General features: G+C 39.7%; 1 protein-coding gene across 7 annotated transcripts in view; it reads left to right on the top strand.

The window, feature by feature from the left end:
• Positions 1–12,196, top strand: part of DYNC1I1 (dynein cytoplasmic 1 intermediate chain 1) — a 186,485-nt gene that overhangs the window by 19,901 nt on the left and 154,388 nt on the right. For 3 of the 7 annotated variants that reach the window (XM_042044169.1, XM_042044171.1, XM_042044168.1), the window contains exon 4: positions 1,971–2,112. In XM_042044169.1, the coding sequence (XP_041900103.1) occupies positions 1,971–2,112 (142 nt within the window). The remainder of the gene's footprint in view (positions 1–1,970; positions 2,113–12,196) is intronic. The other 4 variants (XM_042044174.1, XM_042044172.1, XM_042044173.1 and 1 more) reach the window with 2 other exon arrangements.

Below are 12,196 nucleotides of genomic sequence, written 5' to 3'. Positions count from 1 at the left end.
CCCTTCCCTTCCCTTCCCTTCCCTTCCCTTCCCTTCCCTTCCCTTCCGAATCATTCTCGCCGTTTTAGCTGAAATCTTGGCCTCTCTGGAGCTATCAAGCCTTGTCACTAAGTTCATTGTGACTGAATCTAGGATTTTACCTCTAGTTATTCTTGCCAGTAATATACAGGAAAAACTTCAAATTTGATGAAATAGTTAAGGTTTTATTTAGGAAAGCACCTTATACAGATGCCTGGGTGCATATGCAAGTAGGTAGTGACATTCTGAATTGGAATTTGAATTAATTAGTTGCATCAACCAACATTTATTGAGAAAAATTACTATTTTTATAAGTTATGGTAGAGTGACTGAAGCTTTTAGACACCACTTCTCAGAAGAATTGCCTGACAAGTAATGGTTAGGTTATTTTTATGAATAATAAAATATATTTTTTTAATTATATCATGATACAAAAATAAGGTCCAAGATAAAATCAGATATATTTTTAATGTATAAAATTTAAAATACTCATTTTTATATAAGAATGAGTATATATGTCCTTATCATTTTATTAACTAAACACATATATTCATGTTGCAAATTATCAGTTTTTTTCTTAGTTAATTTTTTTTGTATTTGGTACTGTCAAAAGAACATGTAAATTTACATATAAGATGATTCCTTTTAGTTAAAAATAGTATTGTGTTCTCTTTTGTTCCCTTTACATACACTCCCAATTAATATACAAAGCAGGCTTTAATTCCACCTTCACACGATGCCAGGACTCAGTGTGAATATGGAATATGTAAACAACCAGACATACCTGTAACCTGCCAAAGGGCTGTCACAAAGATGAATTCACTTTTCATGCTGCAGTCATTTCTGTGACAATCTCTAGGGGGAAGCTGCATTAAATGTTTGACCACATGGAAAATCCGAATCTCTTGGCAGGTCTGTCATTATACATTGTAAACCATAACAAAGTATTTTAAAGTTTTACTCTGTTAAATCTGTAAAAGAAAATGGATATGATTTAAACCAAATGGGAAGCTTTGCTTTTGCATTAAACCCCCTTTTTGTGTTTTATTCAATGTGGCTGCTTTGAAAAATACTTGCATTAAATCTTGACTGGAGCCATCTCTTAATTTTTAATATTTTTGAGAAACCATTTTAAAAGAAATCAGGGTATTTTTACTCTTTTATTTATTATTTCCTTGCTGAAGAGCTTTAACTCGGGCTGACCTTGAGCTATGAACTTCCTTTCCTGTTTCAGGAAACAAAACAGCCTTTGCATGAAATATGCTTCAAAAGCCCTGGCAAACCAAAGAGAAAATCATTTCAAGAGCTTGGGCAAACAGTGTCTAAACCAAGGGAAACTTTTCCTTGAGTGTTGAAATCATGTCCCACCCAAAATGGAAATTTTGTATGACCTACATTGCTTAAGAAAACACAATCACCAAGCAAACTAATGTGTATTCTCAGCATCTTTGGGAAATGATTTTAACTTGGCTGGATTTCCTTATTTAGCTTTTATTTTTGATGTCATTTCCACACTGCAGCCTTGGAGCATATCTGATGGACACTGGCTTTTGATTTAAATTCAGAATTTGAAAAGTGTGCTTGTTCTGTAGCCTACTTAACTTTACCAGAAGAGTTCACTTAGTTTTTTGACAAGACAAGCCCCTGATATTTCTTCATACCTTTAAAATCTTTTGCAAGTCAACTTCAAACCAGACTCAAGAAAACAAGTCCTATTTTATTTCCACAGGTATCTTCTCCATTGATTAGCTGTAAATTCCCATTGGGCTTTCAGTCCTGTCTAAATACATGTCAGTGGTAACACTTCCAGAAGATTAAAATTCACTTGACTCTCTTCCTTTTCTTTTTCTTTCCTTCCTTATTTGCTTTCACCATTTCGAACTCTCCCACTCATTCATCCACTATCATTTTGGTCCATTGGTTTTGATTTGTCTGACACTGCTCTTCATCAGTGCAGTCGCTGCATGTGTTAACATGGGATACCTGTTATTTTCATTATTTAGTCCCAACCCCTATGTCTCCCTCTTCGAAATCAGTGAGCACACCCAGTGACGCAGGCAGCCAGGATTCAGGGGATCTGGGACCCATAGGAAGGTAAGACAAAGAGTTAATGGACTTGAATAAATATGAGGCTTTTTCACTTTGCTCTGACTTCTCCATTTTTTCCTTTTCTGCTGTAAATAAGAACATGCTGTATCAAATGTGTATTTTTGTTTCTGCATTGTCCGCTGTGTGTTACCATCCAGTAATACTGGTGTAGGAGCCCAGAGTGCCGAGGGGATTTCTCTGCCTGTTTTTAAGGGTTCTTACCTCCCTGAACAACACTGTTCTAACCTCCAACCTTGGAAAAAATTACCAATGATCAGACAAGAACTAGAAAATACAGTGGTGTGAATTAGGTGATAGACTACTATGTAAGATTGTCACAGGGTGAAAAATTTAGAGGTCTTGGGCTTCTCTTTGTAGTAAATAGATAAGAGTAAAAAATATCAAAATGGAGGATTGTTGTTGTTCTCTAAACCTTCTTCTCCTCCTTCTACTACTCCATATTCTGCAGTAAAAGTAGTTTGGAATGATTGGATAGAGAATTCCGCAGTTCCTGCCCGTGTTACTGAATAATTGGTAGGAAAATGAAAACAATATACATTTTTAGTAACCATTGGTTAAATTATCTTTAAAAGGCGGTGTAAATCTTGATAATGAGAGACTTCTCTCCTGCTTTCTGTGCTCTATGCTGTACCTGGGTCACGCTAGTGGCTCTGTTCCTCTGATAAGACTTAATAAACAGCTATCCAGCAGCATTGAAACTCCTTGCAAGGACTTTTAGAAAGTTCTCTCCCATCAGGAGGGATTTGATTTATGGCACGGTTCAGTGTCATACTGGTCTCAGATCTGAGGTAAATAAATGCATGCAGCAAGTGGATCTTAAACTCTGAGCCTCAAACCTTATAGTGGAAGCAAGAGCTGAATTTTCACTTCTAAAATGGCTTACAGAAAGCTCTCATGCTCTTTGGAAATACACTAAAATCAGGGGGATATGCCCAGGGATAGAACCTGTTATTCATGTTGAGTTATCTTTGTTCACATAACCAGTCCCCTTGGAATTCCTCCCCCGTGTAACACCTGGTTACCTCAGGTTCCTGTGACTGCTCTTGGCAGTGTGTGACGCTGACAGTGGCAGAGAAGAACTTGGACAGGAGCAGGCTGAAACATCCCAGGACCCACTGGCAATTCTGCCTTGGAAACTCTGGAGAGTTTCATGCACAGTGGAAGGGAAGGGGCTCTGTTCTTGTTGGAAGGTGGAATGTGTGTGAGGGATGGAAACAAGAGTAATCTTCTTATTTTTGTTTCCATGGTGGAAATAAAAAATGAAGTGGCAATCCCAAACCAATTCCTTCTCTGGAATAGAAAAGAAAGGAGAATGTGAGGATGCTGCTGGTAAAGAAGGGTATGTTCAAGCAAGAGGTGCAAGCAGCTATATTTTGAGAAGTATATGTATATTTTGAGGAGTGTAAAAGATGGATCCTAATAGCTCTTTTTGTATGACACTAATTCAGCATAGAGCTGAGCTGCCAGCTCATCCAAGTCTGTGAGCCAAGACTCTGCTAATGGCTTGAAAGCACAGTGATTGCTTTCTGTAGTTAGCCGTGCTCAGGAGACATCATACCTCTCCAGACACAGGCTGTCATGTGACAGAGCTTCAGGTCACCAGATTTCATGCCACACCAGCCTTCTGCTTAGAAAAATCACACTTCCAGAAGCAGAAGGTATGCTGTGTCCCTTTCAGCCAGATGCAGACACTCTCCCTTGTGGTGTGGATGCTGCACAGCTGCTATTAAATCAGCTCAGCCCTGCTCCCAGGTCTGCCCTCTAGAAGAAATGGATTATGTTAAGTTAAAAGCCCTAGCTTGTGAGATGTAGCAGTTTAAAACACAGTAAATAGTGTAATGCTGTCTTCATAAGTAAATGCAGTAGATTTCAGCAAGTCAAAGTACTCTGAGTAGAACAAAAATCGTTTTTAAGCAAAGTATAGCCTGCTGTTCAGGATGAGCTAATTTACCACAGTCCTACGGGAAGCTCTGACAAAGGTGTGTGGAGACTTCTAAATTCCTGCTTTTCCTCTGAACCTTAGTGGTGTAACTTTTTTACCATGAAGGTGAAAAGGCTGTTGGAAGAATTTATTTGGCTGTGACCCATGCTAGCACTTTGGCTCTCTGTCAGCAACAAGCAGTGAAAGCACATGACCACGTGTCCTTTCAGAGGAGAATGGAGTTTGTCCCCTTCTTCTGAGCTCATGACGCACTGCATTGTGGCCTTTCATTTTGGATCCATTTTCTGGCTTCTTGTGGCCATACTAGGAATTCAGTGGGAATCCTGAGACCTTGCTTGTATTCTACCAGTTTGCTTGGCATCTTCTCAGGCTTTGAAAGGGCTGTGCTGTGTGCCAGGAAGGCTGCTTGCAGATGTTTGCCTGGAGCGATTGGTTTGTGGTAATGGAAATATGGTAATGTCTGATCCAGGCCCCGGGGAATGTCTGTAACCAGTGGATAGTATTGAGTGGCAGTTAGTCAAAATAGTGTCACTGGGTGCAGGTAGATGTGCTCAGTATTTGTGTGAACAGGTGCACTCAAGCCTGCTTGTGTGATAGAGTGGTCAGACTTGGTAAGAAAGATGTTGGTAGTACTGTCATCATGGTGGGTAAACAGGATGAAACCACCTCAGCTGTTTTCTCTGAGAGGTGGCCAGACCATACATCTAACTTACTTTGACTACTGCATATATTATTGCCTGTTTTTCTGTATAAACAAGGTTATCCTGCTTCATTTTAATATATCTTTCCATTTCACTCTCTGTGATAGAGAGGATACTTTTGCTGGATCCCCTGTCATGCCATCATGCTTGTTAGATCTTTCCCTTTTCCTTATTCTGCTGTGAATTTTCTGTACTAGGCTGAGGCCAGGCTTTAGAGGAGAGCAGATTAGTTTCGAAGCTGCTAATGCCCCCATCTCGGTGATCACAGCTTGTCCGTCGTTGTTGCTGCTAACTGCTGCAGAAATGATGAGCTCACACAGCCTGGCAGAAATCCTGCGGGCAGTCTGATTGCTCATTGCTGAAGTGTTCCCCAGAGGAAGATGATGGATATTTTAAAAAAAAAAAAAAAAAAGCTGTGAAGACACAGATTTCGGCTCGTTACAGGTGAGAGGCTCTGTTGAAAGCTTTGAAGAATGCAGGAGATCTTCATGTGTTCCCATAAGAGGGAGCAGATTCTGGTACAGAACTAGGTTGTGTTCATACTTCTTTGAGTTGTTGGTTCTTCTGGTAGTTGTCAGACTTAATCCGTTGGTCCCAGTATCACCAACTATATTTGAGATATGGTTTGATCAGCAAGCATCTGTGATTTCTTATACAACAGTGAATGGAGTTCAGCCAGAAACACAGGTTTATGGCATCTGCTTTTCAGGAAACAAAATTGATAAACTGGAGTGTTTGAATACTGTTCAGTAGTTGTAGTCCTGGAACCACAGACCTCACTGAGTCTTACTTTGCAAGATGAAAACTGACTGGTAACTTGCTTAGCAAGTGTAATAGTTAACAGTGAGCAAACAGGCTCCTCCAGCAGAAAAGGTGAAAGCAGCAAAGTGTTTGGTATTGAAGCTGGAAAAATATAAAACAGAAAAACTTCAAAATTCAATAGTGAGACAAATTATCGCTAAAACAATTTACCTAAAGACTCTGTGGGGTCTTCTATCACAGGCCATCACTCATTCAGGACAATGTGCCTGGCAAACTGGCAGATAATAGGTCAAACAATAATTCATTCATTACAGTTGTACGGCCCTTTTGTTGCACAGGCAGAAAAGCTGCATGGACACAATAGTCACTTCTGCCATGCGACCTACAGACTAGTAGTGCTGCTATCCATCAGGACCATTGTCCATTATCTCCAGCACAATAGCCAGAGCAGCGTTGTCTTTTCTCTGATGCCATTCAGTGTATTAGAAGAGATAGGGTGGACTTTGTAATACCACTAAATTCTGGAACCATTTCTGTCTTCTGCATGCCGTGTTTCTATGGGGATTTTTTTGTGTTTTATCTTTAGTACCATTTTGCTATTTGTCAGAACCTTTTCACTGGGGAAAACATTAGGTTTCAGCAGCATTCCAGCTTCCCTCTGAGCCATGATGGCAACTGTAAGAATAAGCAGATATTAGATGGATAACATCTGAAACTGCTGACTGAATGCTTTCAGTTGGACAGGAGAGCCAATTTTTTTTCTTTTTTGTGGTCTTGGGAATCATTCCTGGGTAGGCAGAGGTGTGTTATACTTGATTCTGATGCTGCTTGTAGTTACCAGGCTACACAGAACAATTCATTGGAGCCCAGTTGTTGCTCAGAGAGCAGCTTACCTATCTCCACATTGCTTTGCACATCCCACTTTGCTTTATTGTTGCCTGTGTTGCTAGTGCTACACAGATAGGACCGAAAAATTACATCATAGCCTGAGCAGATACCCATCTCTTAATTGATGGGTCATTGGTTCACAGAACTTTCTTATATGATGTATTCAGACATGACTCATTTTCCATTAGACAGTATTGCAGGATTGCATGAAGATTCTCCTTGGAATAGGGTATGTTTGGCTCTTTCGGGATAAGTGTTTTGGTTTGTTTAGTATTCTGTAAGCATTGTGATGATTCCCAGTGTCCTCTTGTTGATGGTCAGCTTATATAGACAGGCACAACTGCAATGTAGATTTGAATGCATGTGAAGAAAAGGGCTGAGGTAAAGGCATTTGTTGAGAGCTCTTGTGCTGTAGCATAGTGTGAAGCACAAATTCACCTCTATTAATACAAAACTGCTTTGTGATAACTGTATGCATCTCCCTGGTGGATCCTCTGAACTTTTGCTACCCTAGGGTGCTAGAGAACATGCTAACTATTATGGTAGGGCCACCATGAAACATGCCCATGAGAGGCATGTTCTGCTACCTTAGGCATTCGTAAATCTCATCTTCTCAGCACTCACGGCCATGAACTCTGGATTTATGTTGTCTGAGGAAGTGCACAAGAACAAACTTTGTACAGTGCCTCAGAGACTGGCAGTGCAGTATAAGGTTTTGTGGGCTGAGCAGCTCCCTGGAAAGACTTTGTGTCCTTGCTCAGGTAGGGTCAGTCTGGGCTTTGCATGTCGGCTCAGCGTAAGAGAGCAGAAGTATATCCATGCTGGGAGGATGTGCTGCTGTGGCTGGGTAGCTTTCAGTGCTCACACCAGCCTGCATTGGTGTGTATGCCTATATAACCCACAGGGGATCATGGGTTCGCCCTGGCATGTGGCATCTGGGAGGAGTTCCATTTGTGGACCAAGGTGTGATTTACCTGTGTGGCCCATTTTGCCCTGTATCCTTCACTGCTCCTATATGTTCCTAGCTGGGACCATCCTGCATGTTCTCAGCTAGCTTCATCATCCTACAGTAGTAGGTTTGCACAGTAGCATCTCATTTATTGTGGACTCGGTGTGTGTGTGTCCAGTGTGTGTGCAGCACTTCCTGCTGTGCATTGGGGAACATGAGAATCCCATTAGGCTGGGTGTAAGGTTTCCTGCCTTCCATCTGCTCAGTGAACTGTACCAGGCTCAGCTGTCTTGGATGTGTAAAGGTTAATGGTTGCCCTTCTTTCTGCAAGAATTTTATCTGTGCTCTTTTGCTTTCTAACTTGTGTATTTTGCTGTGCCTAAGTTTAGGTACCTGATTATTTTGTGGGCTCCCATAAAGGCAAAGGGATTCATCTTCTAGTGGCTTCTTTCAGATGATAATTATTTCAAAATGGTGCTTTATTTGCTGTAAAATAATGTAAGATGGATTATTTTGTACTATTTCTCTGATAGCCCATTGGACTCTGCAGATTTGTCAGGCTACGGCTACTCTTTCTGTAATTATTGTTCTTACTTGGATTAGGGCACTATGTAATACTTAGTTTAAATGATTCCTACCTGATTTATGTTGTTGTTCCTTTGATATATCATAGATTTTGGGATGGGTTTTATGCACTGAAATCCATTAGCTTCCTTCAGTGTATGAAATGTACTTGCAGTAAAGCAGGGTTAGTCCTTGTTTGGATGAAGCTCTAAATATTTAATGAAAATTCCTGTGAGAATGAGTTTAAGCATTGCATTAGGTAGCAAAGAAAACAAAAAATAAAGGGAAACTGGATTTCTCAAAGAGATTTTGTAGCAGTAATAAGCTGGAGAAGTTAGATTACTCTGGAATCCTGATTGTCTCATCATCACTACTTTTTTAATTCTACATAAAATACATTACGTGAGCAATCCTAGAAATAGAACAGCTGTCTGCAATGCTGGAGCACTTTTCTCTGAGGAGCAGTATCGCCTTTGGCTTTGGCTCATGGCATGATTTTTTGTCCACTACATCAGTTCATCTTACAGTCACTGTGACCTCTGAATGTTCCCAGTTGTATTCCAGAGAATATAGTAGCAGCTGTCACATTAGGTTGGATGTCCTTGCTGATAGAGAGTCAAGAGCATGTCTTCTTCTCTCTCATTCTGTTTGGAAGTTTGCTGACAGTATTAGTCTGCATTCGTGTATCTTTTCATCAGATGTGATCTTGTGTTCCTTTCATCTACCATGGCCACTTTGAGCCATGTTGTTATAAAAAGAAATACACTAGGATATGTTTTCTTTCACTGTGTTGATGTTCACCCCGAGATTTTATTGGCCTGGTGCCAGGAGAAGCAGATATCATTCCAGTCCTTTTTCTCTGCAGCATATTGTTTACTCATTTTTGTATAAATAATAGGTGTTCTGATTTATAATGCAGCATCTAAACATACACACCAGTCTTGTGTTAATCCCACATTACTTCATGTGTGTCTGTCAAACACAAATATTTCTTACTTTTCAGATACACAATCAAAAGGAAGGAGGTAGCTCTGGAGCATCTGGGCACCAAATGAGTCAAAGCATGTCATTATTTTACAGTTTGGTATTTAATCTTGCTCGCTGTCAGTCAAGAAAAAAAGATACCTCTACTCCAGTGTGTTCTTACCACATAATATTTAAAATCAAAAAGATAGTTTTTGTTTGATGATCGCTCATGAGTACATCTACATGTCATCAAAGTGTTTGGGTTCTTGGGTTCTGTGCTTTTTTCCTGAAAAATCAGACTTGGCAACTCAGCTTTTATTTTCAAACAGCTTCTTACCTAGAACAGTAATATAACACATCAACAAGCTGAAAAAAGGTATCAGAATGCCATTCTCCCTTTTAAGTGTCTACTTTGCTGTTTAATTAGACAGATAAAGAAGGCAAAAGAAGAAGACGTATTTCCTATCTTCTCTTTAGCTGCAGGAAACATCTCTCACAGACATTGGCAAAACCATGTTTCTATAACTGCTAGAACCACTGCCAACAGAGCCGTATTGCCTCGGGCTTAGTTACTTTATCATTAAGTAAATGCATTTGACAGGTTCTGTGCAATGATGCTGTTTCATCACTGCCACTCAGCTTTGCATTACCAGCGTTTCATTGTGTTACCACATTCAGAAATGACAGGGATCCTTCTTCACTTGTGCAAGGACAAGTGGGCCTGGGATGTATTGCTTCAGGAGTAGCAGCTGTAACAGTTAGTAGTAGTGGATTATTTTCTTTATGGAGCTTTTCTGTAAGATCAATATATATGTACAAAATGCTTTCTAAATGGCTGCTTTAGTGGCATACTTATTTCATAAATGGGCTGACCCAAAGGGAAGCACAGAACAATGTAAACACTCTGAGGGAGCTACAGGAAAGACTGAGGGAAAATTACTTCATGGCAAACTTCGCTTGCATGGTGTTTCATTCAGAAAAAGAGGGATTGTAACCCTCGGGACTGTTGTGTAGTCTTTCACAGTGCAGAGTCAAGAGAAGTTTTCTGCTTGGTGGCTAGAGATAAATGGGATACCCTCTGGGATGCTGTATTGCCACTCGGTTTTGGTGGCTTTGGGCTTGGTATGGGATGTGCAGCATTATATGGTAGGACAGAAATTAATAATGCCCAGCTGTTAAATTTTTTCCCATTTAATTTGCCATGACTCCATCGTCAGGATCTCTTGGCACACATTTCATTTTAAAGTTTCCAGCAGATTTAGGGGCCAAATTGTGCCTTAAGCCTTCTTGACCTGAATGGGGATGGCTTCTGTGAAGCAGTGACAGTGTCAGGCTCCTGCCCTTGCCTGCGGGAACCCCGGCTGTCTCTGCTGTCTCTGGCCTAGGAACTCTGCTGCTTTTTAAAGAGATGCTGTGATCTCTCACACTTCCCAGCATCAGCCTGTTTACAGGGTAGTAACGAGTGGCTGTGTCGAGCTGTTTGTACATCATGGCTTGCCCTGCAGATGTTAGGATGCAAGGCTGGAGGATGGCAGATTTCTTACATTGTCTTCCCTCCTTTTGTCCCTGCAAAGAATAACCACAATCCTTCTTCTTTACATTCAATGGATATTTAGCCCTAAATATCTAAAGCCTTTCCCTGCCAGTTGGTTGGGTTTTTTTAGCCTATAAACAAAAGCAGACACCTTAGGGACTGATATTTGGCAGTTGCTTTCAAGTGTCTGTATATCTGACCTAGAAAGGAGGGAGTGTTTCTTGGTGCGTGCCAGTTACAAAGTCTAAGTGGTCCATATTAATTAGAATCATCTGCAGTCCTTTTAGTGTGTGAGCCTGTGGCATCATTAAGGATTTTCATGCTTTCCTTCCTAAAGGATTGATAGAGTTCAGTCCTCCAGATCTTTGATTATTTTTCTCATTAGCAAGCATCTCCATGCTATAAATCAAAGGAGAAGGAAAGATTGCCATTCCCAGGGTGCTTCGTAAAATGCCTTGGAAACCTGAGCCCCAGCTGCATCCAGAAGAAAATAATATTAATGTATAAAGCCCCACTTAACCATTTAGGTTATCAGCCCAGCTACACTTACTTCTCTTCAGTTATTTACAGGCATATCATATATTTAGTCAGACAATCAGATGATTTTAGGGACTAAAACACTAATCCTCGTAAAACAAAACAACTTACTTGCTAAGGCCAGCTCAGCTTAAACAGTTCTCTTGCACTCAATTTCATCTTGATTTAATTAAATTTTGTGAGATCACCTCCTATGTTAAACTGTTTAACATAGTTAAACTGGTACAGTTAGTGCATATTGATGTTTTCTCCTTCTCTAGCCTATTAAAAAGACCCTTAGAAAATTCCCATTTACAATTTTATGTTTTATCGGGGAAAATAAAAATATTCAATGAGTAACTATTTTGGTAATGCAATTTTTAGGATTTTACTTCAAATATATAGAGTGGAAATTGCTGCTGCTGGTGAGATACTGCTAAATTTCTTTTTTTTTTTTCCCCAGGGAGCTTTGAAACAGTCATAGTATTCCATATAAAATTTTCCATAAGCAGAACCTATGAAAATGAATGGGTTTCCATTTAAAACTGATTCTGATTCATAAATTTTAGATGTACTTATTTACTGTAATAGTTCAAACTCAGAGAATAATTTCTGAGCTGGTCTATTAAAGTCAGATCATTGGGTCACAAGAACTTTTGACATTTTTGACTGTTAATGTGAAAAATTTTTGATAACTCTCATACAGTGAGTTCTTGTTTCAACCCTAGTTGTAGCAAAAATCCCACCCCCTTTTGGAATGATTTTGCTTTTTCTACCACAAAATAAATGGTGTAAAGGAAGGGAAACACTAGCTCTTCTTCCAGCTAGTAGTTACTGGATTTTAGCATCAAAGCAAAATTGAAAATTTGCTGAAATCTTCCTACTTCTTCAGCTGAATAATACCAGACCTAAAAGTTGTAGGTTCAAACTTTCATGTTACCTCTTTGAGTCCTCTCAAAGGTTATGGATTGCCTTTCCTAAATTTGACTATTAAATGTGATTTTGTCTTTTATGCAATTGTACCAAAAGCCCCTTGAAGTTTATGAGAAAACTTTTCTCATATGCATATCCATGGAGTCTGGATCAAAGACTCCTAATGTGAGTACTGCAGTTCCTTTCAAGCACTTGCACGAGCTGATAGTATGTAAAACTTCTCCTGCCAAGTTCTTTCTTTACATTTTTGATCATTTGAGTTCTGTTTTATTGCACAGACTTACTCTTAGTATAAAACTAAGACAAAAACAGAG

This window comes from Corvus kubaryi, unplaced genomic scaffold (assembly GCF_017639235.1).
Source record: "Corvus kubaryi isolate FWS band 111438036 unplaced genomic scaffold, C.kubaryi_AGA036_p1.0 37398, whole genome shotgun sequence".
Taxonomy (NCBI): Eukaryota; Metazoa; Chordata; class Aves; order Passeriformes; family Corvidae; genus Corvus; species Corvus kubaryi.
The sequence above is the reverse complement of the archived record's forward strand: the minus strand, read 5'-3'. Positions and strand labels throughout refer to the sequence as shown.